The sequence below is a fragment of the Rosa rugosa genome, chromosome 4 (assembly GCF_958449725.1).
Source record: "Rosa rugosa chromosome 4, drRosRugo1.1, whole genome shotgun sequence".
Classification (NCBI taxonomy): domain Eukaryota; kingdom Viridiplantae; phylum Streptophyta; class Magnoliopsida; order Rosales; family Rosaceae; genus Rosa; species Rosa rugosa.
In genome coordinates, this window is record NC_084823.1 from 56,336,522 (window position 1) to 56,356,010 (window position 19,489).

Here is a 19,489-nt window from a genome sequence, read left to right on the forward strand (position 1 = left end):
GTATGCTGATTAATACATGTTATCTCGAAGCAACGTTGCTTTGAGATAACATGTATTAATTTCTGGTTATATGTTTTTATTTATGCAGAGTTAGAGTTCAAAGTTGAATTGCTTCTAAGGTAGGTGAGTCTACAGAAATGGACAGTTTTTTGTGTGTTGGGAGAGACAGGCTTTAGAAACTATATATGTTGGCGTTATAGATTGCCCTCTAGGATTGTGCTAGCTTGTTGAGAATTTCTATGAAATATGTTGTAATGGCTTCACATATAATTGCCAGAATTCAAAAGAATATTTTAATAAAATACAATTTCGGTAGTTTATATTAAGGAGATTACTGTAGTTTAATGATTTGTTGGTGCAGGGAAATCAAGGAGCCTATGCCATGAGCTCTCCTTTGTTTGACTTGACTGCTATATTGTAGTACTAGAGTTGCACTTGTATATTCGAAGTTTCCTGTTCTAATATAACCTGTGAATTTTGCAAGCAAATGGTATAGCATTATACTTTGTGACATTGACTATGTATCTTGGCCTTTGGTGGTACATACTTTCTCCACCAATTCAGTGTTTCCTTTTGTAAATTACTTTGTAGCCTTAAATCTGAATTTTTAGGAGGAATGTGATATTCTTCATAGGTGCTACACTGTGAGCAGTCTTTCTAAATTTTCACTTTGTTGATGTGAGAGAAGTTATAATTTCCTTGTTGTATTCTCTATGTCTAGCCAATATACTTTCCAAGTCATTAGCTTTGTAATATAGATATATAATAAATGAGTTTGAGCCACATAGTTGGTTTCTGATTTGCAGTTGTTCCCCTTTAAATTTGGTAGAAAACAGAAACAACTAGATGCCCACCATGTAATGATAAATGTCATAGAATTATTTACAATAGATTATAACAGTTTTTTTATTGCATTTTTTCTCAGGAATCTAATGACTATAAAGCTCTTGTTTTGGATCAAGTGATCAACAGCCAATGGATATTGAGTTCCCAATGGAGTTTTCTAAAGAAATGAATGCAAAGAACTATGCTGGAAGGAGACCATCTATTGATTGCATGCCAAGCAGGACCTGTTGTTACTAGTACTTGACAGATTACTTGCTAGACAGTTTCTTTTGGAGATCAGCATATATAAGGTAATCATATAACCATTTCCTTAAGCTTGTGTGTTCAAATTTTAATTGTTCCACAACAAAAAATTTTAGTTGATATTTCATATTATGGCTATGTAAGTCTTATATTGTCTAAATATTGCTTCCATTTTATTTGATGCAGTCATCCATGGAGGAGAAGAATTGCAGATATAATGCCTAGAATTAAGGCTGCCAATTTTTTTCTTTCACAAAAGTGAATTTGATAAGAACTATTTAATTTGTATAATAATTTTAATTTTTTTTTTTAATTTGAAATATTGCAGTAACCATTGTTAAAAACTAAAAAGTGTGTTTTCTGGTAATGGGTCCACAGTTTGGAAGTCCACCAAAAAAGTGGTAGTTCCTTTTTGAGTGTTTGTCACGCCAGCAAAAGCTCACCCTCCCTTAATTAGTGTGTAAGAGGGTGGCTATTAATTCCACACCAATCATGGGTGTCTTTAGCTTCAATCCACACCATTCACAATGGTGTTATTAGCTCAGTTTTGTGATAGTGTTAGGTGATAGCCTGATAGGGTTTTGGAACAATAAGATGCTGTGCTTGTTGTCAATAATATGGTTAATCCCGAAAATGCGTTGCTTGTTCTCAAGTACGTACTTTCAGCAGAGGTTTAAACCAAAGAGGGAAGTGGTTCTCTATAATGTGACCCCGAAAGTTTTTATGAAGCGTAAGGATTTGGAGAGAGCAGAGAAGCTGTTTTATGAGATACTTGAGAGAGTTGTTAAACCTGATAATGTTAAATTTTCGACTATGATTAGCTGTGCTAGGATGTGTCATCTGCCTGATAAGCCAGCCACAATGCAACTGCGACTTTTGCAAACTTTAGCCATCAGAAACGTACCCCACTATTTTCCCTATAGCGACAACGTCGGTGATCGAAGCATGAAATCAACTTCCAATAACGACGTACGTAATAACGACGTCAGTGTTCCCATAATTTTATAACCTCCTCCTCCTCCTCCTCCTCATACTCCTATCTCTTCCTCTCTTCCACTCAGACCCAGTTGCTCAATTTATATGCCAACTCGGCTCATGCACTGACTGACTCCCGTCCTATATATTCAATCAGGGGCCTGAAACCAGGATTTGAAACTTGAAGAGGGAATCGAGATATAAAACATGAGGGCATAATTATAATATTAAATTTAACAATTCTGACGCATCTTATTAAGTTAAGTTTCATATTAATAAGATAATTGAATAAGCTAGACATAAATGATAATTAATTGCAAGATATTCTAAACCTAATCAATATTTAATTAAGGCTAAGTTTAATTCAGTTGTATGAGGTATATAACTATATTTAGTAGATTAAGTGAAGAAATGTCAGATGTTGACATTGGGGGGGGGGGGGGGGGGCGGGTCTAGACCCCTTCAGGCCTTCACCATATATATATAGCAGTTCCGCCAGTATATTCAATCATTTTAGCTGAGGCTTTGTTCTGAACGTCTGATCCCATCTCATCGAGCACTCACTGCTACAACAATGGGCGAAAATAAGGTATTTCTCTATGCACTAGAAAGTTGTTTATGTTTTTCCATTTCTTTTTCCTTATGATATAGATTACTAGCTAACCCATTCGATCAATTCTGCTCCTCCCAATATGTATTTTTTGCGGCTGCTACCAATTATTTTAATTCTCAATTTTTTGCGCTGTTTCTTCTTCAATTTGTCACATGCTACTCAATCCATCATTCTTCTATCAGAAACACAGAACCTGATGGATTCGATTTCTCATCTTCAAACCCGAGAACATCAACCTCGATCAATTCTTAATCACGCCCTTCTTGTTAAAAAAAAAAAAAAGTAACCTCCTTTCTATATCTATCTAATGTCTGCAAATGATTGTATTAATGTCAGGTGACTATAATGATTCTGAAGGTAGACCTTCAGTGTGAAAAATGCTACAGGAAGGTCAAGAAAGTCCTCTGTAAATTCCCTCGTGAGTCTCTCTTTTTCTCTTCCAGTTCGGTTCATATATATATTGTGAAAAACGTAAACAGAGTGATTTGTGGTATTGGTGTTGGATTTTGTGAACAAGAGAAATACGAGACCAGATGTACGACGAGAAGAACAACCAGGTGATTATCAAAGTGGTCTGCTGCTGTCCTGAAAAGATCAGGGACAAGCTATGCTGCAAAGGAGGTGTCGCCATTACGAGCATCGAGATCAAAGAGCCCCAGAAGCCCAAGCCTCCTTCTCCGGCTCCGAAACCTGCTCCGGCTCCGGCTCCGAAACCTGCTCCGACTCCGGCTCCGAAACCTGCTCCCGCTCCTGCTCCGAAACCAGCTCCGGCGCCGGTACCTGCTTGCCCTCTGCGGCCGGTGAACCCGTGTTGTATGGATTGTTACGGAGGGCGTCATGGTGGTCCCTGCGAAACTGGGTATGGTGCTCCGGCTCCGGCGCCGGTTCCTGCTTGCCGTCCGCGGCCGTTGAACCCGTGTTGTATGGATTGTTACGAAGGGCGTCCTGGTGGTCCCTGCGAAACTGGGTACGGTTACAGTGGGCCTGCCCCTTACACACAGTACGATGGCTACTACGGAAGGCCGGTCTATGATAGTTACGGCGGTGGGAGGAGTTACTGCGTGACCCGCCCCCATTGTTTCAGTGAAGAAAATCCCCAAGTATGCGCCATTATGTAAAAGCATACGTACGTACCTAGCTACCTGTATACGTACTGTGCCTTTTGCTGCCTTTGTGGGAAAGTTTCCAGCTCGGTGGTCCTTCATTTTGAGAGTGCATGTTAAAGTTGTACTCTGTTGTTGTTTTATATATAGAACGAAAGTAAAGAATAAAGTATGGTTGGTGACGGTAGTGGACAAGTCGCGATCAGATTATCCAGCCATCCATTATAGAAGTTTCCAAAATGAAGTTGTTACAATTTTTATTCGAATATTAATGAAATAGAAGTTTCCAAAAATTATTTGCATATTTTGTCCTGCACATATGTTTGCATGCATATATATGCGTTTTCAATTATTTGCATGCATATATGCTTTTTGTTTTAGGGAATCTGAATATGCAGGAGAGAGAATTTGGATCGAGTTTGCAGTACATAGACAATTATCTGCCAAGAAGTAATCGCTAATCACTGTAATTACTGTTTAACTTGGGTCTCATTTCTCTGAAGGAAAGCTTGGTACCACTCAACAGAAAGTTTGGGGATACGCTTCAAATTGTCATTAAAATGAATGTAGTAAAGCCCAAATGACTCAAACAAGTCCATACCCCATTCAAAGTCGTCGAATAAACCCAAAACCCCAACAAAGGCGCCTTTTGATGTTTACTCCACTCCTGCAGCAGTTGAAATCATAAACCATTAACTGTTCAGAAGTACAAGATCACTTAATTAGTTATGATATTAACAAGTTATGATATTAACAATGTGAATATGTTCACTTACTTAATTGCCTTATTGAGACGATACAAATGACGAACAATATAGGAGATTCGATCTTAGTCCTTCAATCGTTCAGGAAGTGGTAAGTTATCCTTCCTGGAAATTCAACAAAGATCGGAAAAACATGAATGAGATATAAAAACTCACGTTCGGATAATTTTTTAGTATACTTCTGGCTTAATTGAAGTACAAGAAATCGAACCATTTTCAGCTGCTACTTCAAGAGTATAGCGCCTCTTCAGTAGGAGGTGGCTGCTTATTTTTAACATAAAATGATCTATCAATAGACTAACATGTCTAACTGACAATGCTACATTTCTTGCAGGCCTTGATAACAAGTGCTGGCCAAGCTTTCTTGATAAAAAAAAACAATTAAATTGCTAATCGCATCCTTTGCTTTATTAAAAACTATGTTTCTTCTCTCAAGTAATACTGTAGAATCTTCTCCCTCTTCAGACCAAAACAAAAAAAATTCTTCTTCTCCCTCTGTTTCTTTCTCCATCTTCTTCTGCTTTTTATTTTTCATTCAACACAAAGCTTTATCTCGCCAACAACCCATCACCAAGGTTAGAATCTTCCCCAGCGATCTGTTCTTGTCTGAATTACAAAGGTGTTATTTTGGTCTAGGTGGTCGGGGCTTGATCTGTTTCAATCCGATGGGTGAGTTTTTTTGTCTCCGAATAATATCACTGATGTTATTTGTCTCTTGAATTTACGTCAAATTAATGCTCTTACAAAAGAAGAAGTTTTATTATCGGCTACTCGGCTACAAGCCTACAACTCTAGCTTTTGCTTAAGGAGTAATTAATCGAGCCAAATTAAGCAATCTGAGGTTAGCTACGATCCGAATATAAACATGCTTATGACTTGAAATGCCTGGCTTGAATGTCCTTGTCTTGTCAAAGAAAGCCACACACTTACTACAGTACTACTCATCTAGGTTGAGAGAGATCGACATCCCCTTTAAGTGGACTTTTTGGGTAAATGTTTGTTTTGTTTACCACTCTTTCTGTTGCTAGTTAATATTTCAAGTAAACCTATAGTTTCTGTTTTAGAGACCACACTAAAAGAATCAAGATGGACATAACAAATTGGAATATTGGGAGAATGGGAGCCTGAAATGGATTTATTTGTGCAAATCGTGACCTTGTTTAGAGTCGACTAACTATCTATTTATTTTTTCCTTTCATTCTTATGACAAGTAGTATTTGTAAGTATCATTACTGTTCTGGCAACGTGATTTGTTCTGTGTTAACTTACGGCATGTACTGATCTTCCATTCTATATGGTGGCTGATCAATTGATCGAAATGCTTGATCTACGTCTGTGTTAGGTTTATGTTTAACACATCTTCCCTATTAACCTTAAAAAAAAAGGTATTGACCGGCCTTTAATAAGAAACTTGATGTCAGATCTTCAAATTTAATATAATTGCCCAACTAAAGACAACGAGGGAGCTAGGGCCATTAATCTAAATGAAAGAAAAATCATACTATAGCTCTTGTATGATGTGATCGACTTGGTAGTCTATTACTGACGAGCTATTAATTAATGTATGGCGCATAATTGCACATCAAGTTGGACCAGTCTGAATAAGCATTACTAAATAATGTAAAAGCGTATATACACGTTATTTTATACATTAAGTATACAATTATATATACACATGCTTATGATATATATGGAAATCAAGTCAGCTCTGTTAATATATGGCTTGAGTCATCCAGTTGGTACGTAGAATCTATTTTGTTTACTCTTAATGATTTCTTTATAAGAGTAGAAAACCAGATAGTGATGGTGCTTGCCAACTTCTACCAGGTAGTTCTCAATGCATATACTAATTCGGTTTTTTTTTTTGCCCCCGGCAGGAACATATATTGATTAATTCATTCCAAGTCTATATATACGCTAATACTCCATCTTTTAGTCCGTGCAAACCAAGACCATGGTCCAAGAGAAGAAGGTGGTTCTTCAAGCGTCTAGTTGGCTTAGAGTCTATGACGACGGCTCAATCGACCGGACATGGGCAGGACCCCCTGAGTTCAATTTCCTATGAAAGCCGGTTCCACCTCACGAGGAATTCATCGAAGGCGTTGCCACAGAAGACGTGATCACTGACAAAGCTTCCGGCCATCAAGTCCGAATATACCTCCCGGAGAGAAAGCCGGAGGATAATGTCGACGAGACTAAGCTACCAGTATTCCTTCATTTTCATGGAGGTGGCTTTTGCATTTGCGAAGCGGATTGGTACATGTACTACTATATCTACACCAAAGTCGCCCGTGCGGCCAACGCTATTGTTGTCTCCGTCTATCTAAGACAAGCACCCGAGCACCTCCTCCCAGCTCAGATCGACGACAGTTTCAATGCTCTCCTCTGGCTCCGATCTGTGGCTCAAGGTGATTCGTATGAACCGTGGCTAAATGACCATGCAGACTTGAACCGCATTTTCCTCATAGGGGATAGTTCAGGAGGAAACATAGTCCATGAAGTGGATGCTCGCGCAGGGAATGCGGATTTGGGTCAGTTCAAGTTATCGGATCCGGTGGGATACTTATCCAACCTGGCTTTGTGAGGGAAACGAGGAGCAAGTCGGAGTTGGAACAGCCGGAGTCTGAGTTTTTTAACGTAGCTATGGCGGACAATTTGTTCAGCTTGTCACTTCCGGTAGGGTCAACCAAGGACCATCCGATTACATGTCCGATGGGTTCATTAGCCCCGCCTTTGGATAGTCTGAAGCTGCCTCCGATGCTTGTTTTCGTTGGGACGATCGACAACTTTAAGTCCACTCAGATGGAGTACTATGAGGCCATGAAGAAGGCTAACCAGGATGTGCAGCTTTTGAGTCTCCCTGAAATGGGTCATGGTTTTCATCTTGGGGCGAACATTGACCCACGCGCGACTGTCCCAATGGAAAGTCTTGTTTCTGAGATCGTAGAGTTCGTTAAGAAGCGTTTAAATGGTCTGCATATGATGTTTGCTATTAATCCTTCCGTTCTTATTTTACCAGCTAGTCTCAGCTAGCAATAAAACTCTTCTAGCCATGTTATATAAGTTGGATTTGTCTTTTCCATATACGTTTACCTATAAGTTTTACATGCGTGTATTCTGCTATCTAAGCTGTAATATTTATAAAAAGGCATATATGTAAGGGAGATGTACTACGAAAATTCTATTGTGGACCAAGGTGTAGGTGGACCACAGTTAGATTGGCAGCGTGCGTGTTACTCACGCGCCAAAAATATGCCCGGATGCAGGCGGACCAAGATCCACAGAAGAGGCTTTCGATGTACTAATGTTAGTAGTTAAAAAGGCTTTTAGAGTTTCAAGAATAAGGGTACGTAATGACTACTTTCCATAGTCCATAGATAGTAAGTTAGAGGTATTTAAGCTAGTCTAATTATGGTTATGCAATAATAGAGGATGAGATTTTCAAGAAGCTATTCTTGAATAAAGCAAGGCCTAAAGTATAGCATGCATATTTTCATGTAAAGTACGTAGCTTTAGAATTGCGCTACTATTGAAAGTACTATTCGCTTCCATGTAAGCCCTTGATGATATATGCATTACTTCCCTAGAATAGGTTTAAAGCAGGACCAGACCAGAAATTAATGACACAGTGGAAGAGTCTCATCTCAAATCCAAAGAGAAATGCCATTGGAAAAACCAACCCTTTGGTCGATCTGAAATTGGACATATAATCATACTTCGAATTCTGGTACAGGATGAACGGAGATGTGAACTTGAACCCGGCCTCCATTTTTCTCCACAATGAAACAAATGTCAGAGATAAACCATCGATGCGCCTTACCAACGTCTCTGCTTCAAGTAATTGTTCCTTTTTCTCGATCAATTATGGGCTACAATTGTGATTCAGAGATTGGGCTTGGCGGCAATTTCGCCGATGTTGGATTTGGCGGGCTCAACTGGGGAGTCGAATTAATTAGTGTCGAGTGAAATGGGCTGGATTGACCTGAAAATTATACATGGCCCAAATGGACTCCAAAACCAACAACTATTTTTTGTTAAAATCGCATTTTCTTACCAAATTTTCTTTTTACCCATGATTTTTGAACACTTCTCGGCCTGAGAGAATACAAAAATTATGATGTAACTTTCTTATACGATTTTCAAAGTTAGAAAACAAGAAAATTCATAAATAAATAAAAATTATTTGAGGTTTTTGAGTTTTGTTCATTAAAATATGTTCTAAAAATCATGCTTTACAAATGGTGAGTTTAGATTAAAAGCAAATTCTAAGAAAAAACTAATGTTAACAAAGTCTAGATACTTATCAACCGTTACGGAACCATATTTCATTATATATGTTATCAAATCTGTCATATCATCTATCTTAACATACTGAGGGGAGGCCTCCGGGGATTTTGGAGCGACCTCGTTTAGGCGAAACCTAGGGTTTCGCATGCTGGCGGCGGCGATCTCTCAGTCCCTAGACCAGGCGGCAACGGGATAGCGGCGGTGAGGATACGAAGAGGCGGTGGTGTCTTCTTAGTTCGTTGACAGCGTTGTTTCGGATTGGTTGCTTGATGGAAAGTCGAGGCAATAAAGGCCCCGACTCGCGGCGATTTCTATTGAGGTGGTTGAGGGTGGGTGCCGGTTGATCGTGCTCGATTTTGGGGGCGGCGATCTTATCGTGGTTGTTTGAATCCAAGTCGGGGTCTCAGAGTTCCTCCCTAAACCACAACTATGGTGGAAGATCGGGGGCGGCCCCTGGATCGGTGATTGGTGGCTGTCTCTGATGGCTTGTAGCCTGTCGATTTGGAGGGTGCAGGAAGGTGGATGGGTTCAGTGTTAGTCGGAAAGGAGTCTTCGAGGCGGATTGGGACAGTGATTGCGACGAAACTAGCTCAATTGGTGACTAAACTGGCTCAGTAGGTGACGGAGGTGCGCCAGACTGGTTGAGCTCGATCTCCGGCTCAGGCAGCCTAGTTTCATACTAGGACTTGGTTTAGGCCGAGGGTAGTGGGCCGGTTGGGCCTGCTGGGCTGACCTTTTCCTTTGCTCCATCTTTTGGATTGGGCCTGTTTTGGATTGTTGTGAGGTAGCTGAGTTTTTTTCCTGCTTACAATAAGTACTCTCTCTTTGTTCGGCCCTGGGTTGTAGCTGTTTTGCTGGTTGATGAGTGGCGATGTACATCAGGAGGGTCTTAGGCGTCAACGCTTGTCAAGTTAGTGGCTCTGATTTAGGGTTGGACATGTGTTGGAGTTTTTAAGTCTTTTTTTCTGTTTTCTTTCTTAGTTTGTTTTCGTTTACTTTGGGTAGTTCCGCTTAATTTACGCAATCTGATTTTGTGCATTGAGATGTAATACGAGGAATTTTTGAATTCCTCTAACTTGATGTAGTGATGTCGCTATGTATTAATGAAACATGATTTCGTTCCCCTAAAAAAAATCTGTCATATTATTTAAGCATATGAATTCAATATATTAAAAATGAAAAATTGAATCTTCATGAGAAAACATGTGCATAGCAATTAGCAAGGCCTCTTGACACTAATCAGATCAATTTCTAAAACAACAAGAAGAAGTTATTCTTGTTACACTTGAAGTTTATAAAGCTTATAAAAAAAATCTTTAGAATTTATAAATCCTATATAAGATGCATATATGGAAGATATCTTAGAGTCCCCCGAAAACCTCATCTTGTTAGTTTAAGAAAAACAGTTCATACTTTTTGTTAGGTAATTTTACACTTCACTACTTATTTTCTAATTCCTTCAAAAAAAAAAAAAAAAACTACTTATTTTCTAATGCAAAATACAGCACTAATATCCTAATTCGGTAGACGCTGTCATATATAGTTGATGAGTAGCTGTAATTTAATTTTGGTCAATGAAAATTTATCTACCCGTGTTTCTGGCCAAAAAGAGCGCTTGCCAAAAAAAAAAAAAAAAAAAATGAGAAGGTTCAATCTGTATGACAACCGTCAGATACCAAAATCCAATAACATCTTCATCGAATCATCATCACCAAATTCATCAATCTAAGAAAAAGTCATATTATTCTGTACATCAGATCGACAACGCCACTACGAATCAATCAACGAATTCCAATCCAGAGAATGAACAGCAACAAAAATCATCATAATTACGAAAAAGCTAGAAGAACAAAATCAAACTCTCTGTGTCTGTGAATGATATAGATAAGAGATGATGGAAGAAAAACTGGTGTGATTTAATGAAAGATTACTGAATCATGCATCAGCGTTTCTGGGTGGTCTTCTGATACTTGTCCTTGATCCACTGGAAACCGGAGGAGGCGCCATCCTTGACCTTCTTGACTCCGGTGGAGGCGACGGCTTTAGTCTTCACGAGGCCTTCGCCGACCTTCTGCTTGCACTTGGCGGCGGTTCCCTCGCCGCCTTTGACGTCCACAGGGTACGACGAGTTGTTGGTGTAGTCCCACTGGTCTGCCCATGACGTCGTCTCGTAACCATTCGATTTCTTGTCTCCGTGATCCATCGCTCGATTTAGTCGATTGTTCACCGGCGCCGGAGGAGCTGAAAAGAGGGAGATTTAGAGAGAGATTGGGGAAGGGGTTTGAGAAATGGTCGTAAGTGACGACGACGATGATATGTGTTTACAACAGACAAGAGAGACGGGGGAAGGTTTTATAGTAGTTGGTCCAACCTCAGCAAACTTAACCAATCTTTGAATTGGGACACGTGATGGACGTTAATGAGGAAAAATATTTATTTTTTTTTTAAGAAAAAAGAGAAAACTAATTTTGGTGATACGTGTTGAGGTAGGAGTGGCTGATATTTAAGTCAACAATTTCGTTCCTTATTTTCCTTTCTTAGATTGGTAATATAATCTCGACTTTATAATGTGAAGCTAACTACAAGTCTTTCAGGTATTTGGTATCTTTATGTGAAATTTAGAAAGAATATTGCACTCATCCATTATTTAGAGAAAATTAATAGAGCTTGATTATGAGCTGTAGTTTGTTGATTTTTATTGATCTCACGAGTTTCAATCGATTTATCTGCTTAATTTATTTATATAAAAAATTAAAAATTTTAAACCGTATAATGACCGTTTCACTATTTCCTGTTAATTTTTTCCCGTCAATTAACAAGAATAAGGGCAAAATTTCAAATTTTGAACCCATATAATAAACGTCTAATTCATTCTTGTTAATTTTGCCCCATCGGTTAACCAGAAGCAGTTGGATTAGAGAAGGACTTACGAGCCATTGATGAATAACTTAACTCACAAGTCAGACATCATATCCCAGATTCGAAGCGTGTGAGATTTCCACAGCTTCTGGATTCATCGAGAACAAGACTTTTGACCAATGACATTAAGACTATCACACACCGACCCGCCCATATAATTAAAGTCCAATTATACTTGGCGGCTAAGTTCCGTTGCCTCCTCGAAATTTCATCATCAACTCCGTTATATTTCCGTTAGTCAACACCAGAGCTCCATTTCTGGCATGAAAACGACCAAACTCTGAAAACGAAACCATCTGAAACATGTGGCTCTTACATAACTCACAATTAACTATGCCTCGCGTGCATGCGCGGGCATGAGGACCCTTCTTAATTTTCTTTCCCAGTTTAGATTAATCCAACCTTTGACTATTTAATCAAAATACAAACCCTTCTTATTAAAAGGAGTACAATACAGTACTTTACTTGATCAATAGGCTATTGCATAATAGCAGCTTCATCCAGTGATTCTATGTCAGCGCTTCGTAAGTACTTTTCGAAAAGCAACCGAGAAGTAGTCACCGCATTTCCGGTGCTTTTCACCGGGAATGTGTTCCTGCTGTTCTGCCAGTCATTTGTAAGCTTGATCCACTCCCTCCTCCAGTTCTTCAAGTCAAAATCATTACCCTCGTCCAAGCTTTTTATCAGATACTTGAAGTATATGGCTGCTCGGGGACCATAGTAGTCTCGCAGAAGCCCACTCCAATACTTGTTTCCTAGTAACACAGGGAAATAGAAACACAACAACAACAGATTTTCAGTATCTTTGATTGTGTATCTATCGGATGTGAATTTTGAAAAGGGATCACCAATTTCTCATACCATAGTCGCGAAGAAGACTTGCTTCCTCTTCTGTGTTGTCAAACCACATAGTTATTTGAGTTCTAGCATTCCATTCAAACTGCATTTTTCGTCACATCATATCAAATTAGGAATTCACTTTGCTTGTTAACATAAGTATGGTTGATGAATGATGATTTATACTTTTATAGTTCGATGGGATCCAAACCTGTATTTCCTGCTCTTTGTCTTGGGCGAGTTTCTTTGCGCTTTCCAACCATGGTCCAAGAAGAAATCCATCATGGCATGCTAAGAGTGTGTCCATATCTTCAACCAGTTCCAAAAACTTCTGGCTGAGGCCAACTACTTCAAGGATATCATTTAAATGATAGGCTTCTATGACCTTCAGAAACAGCTGATTTGCATACTTAGCCAAAGCTTGTCTAGTCAGGTCAACAAGGTCATACCTGAGTACATTTACATGTGACAAATTTAGTTACAAAAGTTCTGAAGAGAGTTTTGTATGTCGTCGCGAGCAGTGTTGTCAGATTTCCAAAGTTGAAAGGGCTAATTACCTGTAAGTGTTGCTTTCTGAGAGTTCATCGCCACTTGCAATAAAAAGTTCTAATGCATGTACTACTTCAGAAGTCGAGTACCATAAATGAGGTCGCTCAAATGAATCAGTTATTTCCTTCAGCACTGATCTTCTTGATACTAATGATTTTTCATTTTGGTAATAACCTTGAGACGGTCTTGCTATAAAGGATGGATCAACGTCCGGAAATGCCACAATCACATCCCTATTTTTGTCCTGTGCTCAACCAAGGATATATATATCAAAATTCAGCACAGAGGTGTGAAAATACAACTTCTTAAGTTCTTATAGCTATTAGTAATGGGACAAATGCACAAACAATATATGAGGGTATAAAAACTATGGTTTCAGAGAGTATGCATGCTTCTAGGAACAAGGTCCAGCCGTGCAATCTTGCAAAGTTGAAGATTGAGATCAAAGGCCCTCTTCAAATTGATAATGGAGAAGACGTTGTTCTACAGAAAAAGAAAAAAGAAAAAAAAAGTTGAAATATATATATATCGGCCACTTACGTAGGCACCATCAGTGCAATTATAGATGGTATGATGTAATATACTCCAGGCATGTTGCACTAAAGGAACTGCACGACCATAACGTCTCGTTGAATACAGATTAATCCAGTCCTGAAATAGTAGAAATGAGTGAATAATGCTCTTAATTGAAAAGGAGGGTAGGTATATATCCTAGCTAGGATTAGGAAATGAGTTGAGCTTACCTTAACATCAACTTTGTTCTGTTGAAAAGCCATCTCAGACATGAGATCATAAACAACAGGGTTCTGTTCTATACCTTCCATAGACATTCCAACCCCAACCTTCAGAAAGTAAGAGACAGTAAGGAATGTAGATCCAAATGAAGTTCTAAAATGTGAAGAGGAGGACTAGTGGAATTCAGATGCAATTTAAATAAGATCTGTTTCTCTTTCTTATCTTTTTCACTTTCTAGTTGGAAAGAATTGGAGGTAAGAATATCATAAATTTATATCACTGGAACCATGGCCAGGGGGCAACTTCACTTCAGATAATAGGTGCCTTGAAAAATTTATGAATGTACCATGGTTGAGTTTTCACTTGTCCAAGCATCAATTGGTCCAGATGCTATTGCATCCATAACGCCGTACATCTCAACGTTTCCTGCAAAGTTGTGCAGCATACACCTGTAATGAATAACAAAGTAAGTAAGGATCTACTAGGGAAGAACAGAGAAGAGCATATATAAGTTGGACTATTTGGTGTTTAAATTTTATGTTGGCAGTCATGGATATGGTTTCTATCACTATGTAAATGCTAATCAATTAAATATTCACACTGTGGGATTTCCCAATCATAAAAGGGAGCAATGACTTTCCAGATGTAAGGAACACCATAAAACTGCTCTGAAGTAGTCCATATCGGTTTCACTTCAGCAAACAGATCAAGGACTACCATCCTCCCTGCAGGAACAGAATGTAAGAGTGCCTGCAAACAAGCATTTTTCATTGTTAATGACAGCAGATAATAAAAGGGAACAAGATATCCAGTAAAGATGAAAATTGTAAATATAACCTTCATCTGTGCAGGCCTCCAGAATGGATCATATGTAAATAACCATCCCTGCAGAAGTATACTCATTAGTATACCGAAACATATATAGTAAAGTCTAGTGACTTTTCCAGCAACACTACAAGTAAATAACACATAAGGAAGTCATCAGACAGTGGAAAAATAAGAAATCTGAATCACAGTGGGTAAATAACTGAGGTATTTGACTTAAAGAAAATGACTCAAAGTATCATGTGCTAATTTCTAGAGAAACTTAGATAAGAAAGCATGGAATCTGTTTGAAAATGGGCTGTCAATGTAACTAGCTACATTCTCATAAAAGAGATACTCGGAGTTTAATAGTAAGACTCAAATCAAGTCATTCCTTTTACCTGCATTAGCCATACACCGTCCTTATCTCCACTTTGCAGTCCCTTAAATATTGTTTTACCTAATGCAGAGATGTACTCTGGATCATCAACAGGTGGAGTATTCTCATCAAAAGTATCACTGGAACAGGTTCAGTAACCAGTTTAACAAACATTACAAAGCATATTTCAAGGGGAAAAAAAGAATGGAAGAACAAACTATAATAGAAGAAAAATGGAGGAAGCTGTATACCAGTTGTAAATGTGACTGGTCCTTCCATATTCTGATCAAACAGGTAATACAGCAATGAGAAGAATTAGAACTGAATTTTTCTCACAAGTCTTGCATGAAAAAACATTTCGGAGGAGGGCAAATGATTCATGTGACCAACCTTTTAGTTGTTCCTCAATGAATGTTTTCCCAATTTCAACAAATAAGGGATCAGTTGCATCAAGAAGGTAAGTGCAGGTCCATCTAGGGTCACTCTTAACAGAAAACCTGAAGCAAGATCGGAAATATTCAAGATATACAGAAAACTATATATTCAGTTGGTATTAAGGAATTCAGCTGAGATAAGTGTGGGAATATGGATATAAACAATAAAAAGGCATGAGATTGCCCATGCAGTTTGGTGGAAAATGATTAGCATGTAGCAGCACTTACCAGTTTCCTAACTGTGTAATCTTTGCTGATGGATATATAGTTTTGAGTGCTGCAGGAACATTCCCAGAAAATGCTGGAAGGACTGAGGAAAAGAAATACAAACATCAAGGTTGTTAAACCGACACCTAGTTAGAAATTTAATTTGATATCCTTTTTGCCCTTTTCAAAATAGCATTTTCAGTAGTTACAAAATCATATAACTCTATTCAGCAATGTGATGCTGTTACAAATCTGTAACTCTGTAAGGCCATATAAAATCAAATAAAAACATGTGATTCATTTTCTTCCCTTTTAATCCAATTGAAATATTAGTAGTTTAGTACCTGGAGTCATTCCAAGTTCATACATTCTGTCGAGAATTTTTTTCTGTAGAATCAGCTGTTGATCAAGCCAACTTTGCGGGAGAGGTCCACCCCATCTGCAGAAAAGTTCTCATTTTATCAAGGAAGCATATACACTACAATTCTTATCAGTCAGAAATTATTGCAACCCAACTATCTTTTAAACAAGATGAGCAAACTCACCCATGCAAATTTCCCATTCGAGACCATGCAAGGAATGCAGGGCCTCCAAAGAAATCATCCAAATCTGATTTGCTCATATTAAATTTCTGGTAGAGGACAAATAACACATTAGTTAAAGGAGCAACTATTGGTTGGTTCATTAATGCTCGAGTGCTAACAAGGAAAATTAAAGCAGCAACGAAAATCACCTGGAAAACTTTCTGCCATATAGCCTCTTGACCTGTAAATGCTAGTGGCAAATTGATACCCTGGAGGGCCATCATATCAATCTCCTTCTCCCATCTATTCCAGTCCCACCAAGCCAAAGAATCTTCAGAAGCAGAAAAAGAGAGATCATTCGCAATTCACAAAAGAACATCTATGAGATTTGCCACAACTTTAAGAAGGTTTTACAATAGCTTCTATGTAACGAACACTGTGGAGAAGTAAACACAATTTTAAAGTAGCAGCTTACAGCTAGATGTGACAGCATTCTGGTAATAGTTCCAAGGAACAGGTCTCTGGACTAAAATGCCACCATCTCCTACATGAGAGAGAAACCCTGCTTTTGGGACTGAAAATAGTTGCGCACCACCAGTTTTATCCCAAGATATATGTGAGCCACACCAATTCTTCAAATACCAATGTAGACCAGCCAAAATCTCCACTCCAGTGACTCCGGAAATCCTAGTTCAAGCATTGATTTGAAAGTCACATGAATGTAACTTTAGGTACAATATAACAGTCCAATGGTTTGATAAGTGTAAATTTTCACTGATTTGAAACTTCATGCATTCACAGAATCACAGAGTGTAGTATAGTGTAGTTTCACAAGGGAGTGATAGAAATAAGATGACTACATACAGAATCTGTGGATCCCCTCGTCTACGAAAAGAAGGATGGTTCTTAATCATAAAGCAGGAAGCACCACCACATTGCTCCTGCAAATTAAAAACATTAAAATTAAAAAACACTCTTGAGTGTGTGAAATTCTCAATAGGGAATTAGAAGCATATCAAAAAATACACACATGCAGCTATTTGCACATTATACAAACATACAAAATCATCATGTACCTCTGTGATTAACATTCATTAACATAAAGATTGTAGCTCAAAAACAAAAAGTACTAAAAGTTTAACTTACAAGAAAATAAAGGAAAATAAAAAGTTGGATATAAAATACAAATTGAAAGACCTTAGAGACGATTTGGAAGTCGAAGCTGGAGGATTGGGAAGGAAGAAGGCGGCGGAGTACTCCGCGAGCGGCGGCGACTTGGACATAGGGAGAGGCCCTCTCGCGGTCCTGAAGTTCCAGAACGCTCGATATGTAGCCGACTCCGATGGTGGACGATGATGATGAGGAGAGGACACACAAGGTGAAGAAGAAGAAGAGCGTGAAGATGGTAATGGTAGAAATGGCGGGAAATGTGTAGGGAGCCATTGGAGAGGCTTGAGGTCGAGTGAGCGAAGCTGAGGATCATGGTGGTTGATTAAGGAAGAAGAGGAGGGAATCTGGAGTATGAGACAAAATTCAATGCCGGCTGATAGAGACTCAAAAAGCATTGGTCTTTCTTTTTGTTCTTGTTTATGTTTTTTCTCTTTTGTTTGATTTTGATTCGATTTTTTATTTAATTAATTCTTTGAATGGGTGCCTTTTGTTTTTTTTTTTTAAATAAGATGGACAAAAGTAAAATAATTTTGTCTATCTTGTTCTTTTGATCATCAGTTTTATCATTAACAAGTCCATTTTACGAATTTAATCTTAACAAATTCATAGTGTATACCAATGTGTTGACATTTGTCGGGGAGCTACTATTGAATAACTGTGATCGGAAACAAAACCGACATGGAAACCTGGTTTTTGTTTTGTTATATTTACTTTTGTCTATAAATTTATGCAAATTAGACTAATCAAATTGGAATAAATGAGGAAAAATGGTGACTCATTACTTATTTTCTAAGAGCAAGTTCACCCGTTCGCTCACTAGGTCAAACACTCTTCACATTTTTTTTTTAATGTTTGTTTACACCCGTTGGGTCTGGGGCACTGGGTCAGTTTAGAAACTGACCTGGTCACTCTCTGAGTCAGTTTCCTAACCTACAAACTGGCCCAGAGTGACCCAGGTCAGTTTTCAAACTGACCCAGTTACCTAGAACCAACAGGTGGAGACAAACATAAAAAAACAGTGAACAGTGTTTGATTCAGTGACCCAAACCCAATACCAACATGTGAACTTGCTCTAACAAAAACATGTCACCATTATCTCAAAACCACAAAATGAGAATGACTAATTACAGTAAAACTTGAGGAGAAATTTAGAATAACGTGCAGTCATGCAGGGTCGGTCTTGATGTTTCTGATATCCAGGGAGAATTTATTATTATTATTATTATTATTATTTTTTGACAAACTTCTAATTGCACCTAATATTGAAACTGAAAACCAGCGAATTAATCTGTTAGAAACTTAGGAATCAATAGAACCACAATAAACTAGCAATAAAACTTCTATTAGGTGTAGATCTAAGAGTGGCTGAGCATTACGTGTAGATCTAAGAATGACTGAGCATAAATTTCTTACTCAATCACTTATAATTGTGAACATTATTGCTAACTTCAATTATATTGACGAACAATTGGTTTCAATGGACCAAACGGCCAAGCATCATTTTGTCAATTTTAGAAAATTAAGTACCTAATTAGGTGAATTATGAAACGTTGGGTATCATTTAAAATTATATTATTTTGTAACGGCCTCGTTCACCTGCTACTAATCAGGGATGATTTGGTCACTTACCGTCTGATTGAAATCGGACGGTTGACAGATCTCATCCCCCAAAATCCAGATACCTGTCAACCGTCCGATTCCAATCGGACGGTAAGTGAGCAAATCATCCCTGGTCAGTAGCTGACCAGGTGAACGGAACTGTATTTTGTAAGAATAACTTATAAGATGTTCCAAACTTCCATCGAGAATTTGAGTATTATTTAAAACGTCTCATAAGAGAATTGAACTAGTTGATCGATTCTCACTACTTTAATTTCATGCTGAAATTGATGAATTTGTTCAGTTTAATCATTGTTTTAGTGCATGTCATCTAAGGACAGGATGTACAAATGTCCAACCCTTCAAAATGTTTCCCCCAAATACCTTCTAACAAATTCATGCACTCTACCCTAAATAGGACCTGATTGCAAATATCAATACAATGAATGGCAAAAAGCATAAATAGTAAAATAACAGAGGCTAAACTGCAGAATGTTAGAA

The 19,489-nt window shown here is 38.3% G+C and overlaps 3 protein-coding genes and 1 pseudogene across 3 annotated transcripts; 2 read left to right on the plus strand and 2 right to left on the minus strand.

The window, feature by feature from the left end:
* Positions 1-2,542: 2,542 nt before the first annotated feature.
* Positions 2,543-4,061, plus strand: LOC133707353 (protein PYRICULARIA ORYZAE RESISTANCE 21-like). The gene is made up of 3 exons (XM_062132904.1): positions 2,543-2,653; positions 3,014-3,095; positions 3,197-4,061. The coding sequence occupies exons 1-3, from the start codon at positions 2,639-2,641 to the stop codon at positions 3,793-3,795; spliced, it is 696 nt and encodes a 231-aa protein (XP_061988888.1). The 5' UTR covers positions 2,543-2,638; the 3' UTR covers positions 3,796-4,061.
* Positions 4,062-6,468: 2,407 nt separating this feature from the next.
* LOC133707482 (carboxylesterase 15-like) lies at positions 6,469-7,821 on the plus strand (annotated as a pseudogene).
* A 2,701-nt stretch (positions 7,822-10,522) lies between these two features.
* LOC133743601 (uncharacterized) lies at positions 10,523-11,163 on the minus strand. Its single transcript, XM_062171582.1, has one exon. The coding sequence runs from the start codon at positions 11,032-11,034 to the stop codon at positions 10,774-10,776; it is 261 nt and encodes an 86-aa protein (XP_062027566.1). The 5' UTR covers positions 11,035-11,163; the 3' UTR covers positions 10,523-10,773.
* An 865-nt stretch (positions 11,164-12,028) lies between these two features.
* LOC133743732 (alpha-N-acetylglucosaminidase-like) lies at positions 12,029-17,736 on the minus strand. The gene is made up of 19 exons (XM_062171761.1): positions 17,417-17,736; positions 17,084-17,160; positions 16,695-16,906; positions 16,429-16,550; positions 16,241-16,326; positions 16,040-16,134; positions 15,717-15,798; positions 15,445-15,551; positions 15,306-15,336; positions 15,077-15,194; positions 14,709-14,756; positions 14,511-14,621; positions 14,218-14,319; positions 13,880-13,978; positions 13,677-13,787; positions 13,145-13,380; positions 12,799-13,036; positions 12,612-12,690; positions 12,029-12,505 (listed from the first exon to the last, which is right to left on the minus strand). Exons 1-19 carry the CDS (start codon positions 17,660-17,662, stop codon positions 12,228-12,230), a joined length of 2,478 nt encoding a protein of 825 aa, XP_062027745.1. The 5' UTR covers positions 17,663-17,736; the 3' UTR covers positions 12,029-12,227.
* Between the last annotated feature and the right edge of the window lie 1,753 nt (positions 17,737-19,489).

Coding starts and splice junctions, on each gene's coding strand:
- LOC133707353 (XM_062132904.1), top strand. Junction 3,096..3,196: donor AGTCCTCTGTAAATTCCCTC/GTGAGTCTCTCT, acceptor TGTGAACAAGAG/AAATACGAGACCAGATGTAC.
- LOC133743601 (XM_062171582.1), bottom strand. CDS start 11,034: ATGGATCACGGAGACAAGAAATCGAATGGTTACGAGACGACGTCATGG.
- LOC133743732 (XM_062171761.1), bottom strand. CDS start 17,662: ATGGCTCCCTACACATTTCCCGCCATTTCTACCATTACCATCTTCACG. Junction 17,161..17,416: donor ACTTCCAAATCGTCTCTAAG/GTCTTTCAATTT, acceptor TTTAATTTGCAG/GAGCAATGTGGTGGTGCTTC. Junction 16,907..17,083: donor CGAGGGGATCCACAGATTCT/GTATGTAGTCAT, acceptor TGCTTGAACTAG/GATTTCCGGAGTCACTGGAG.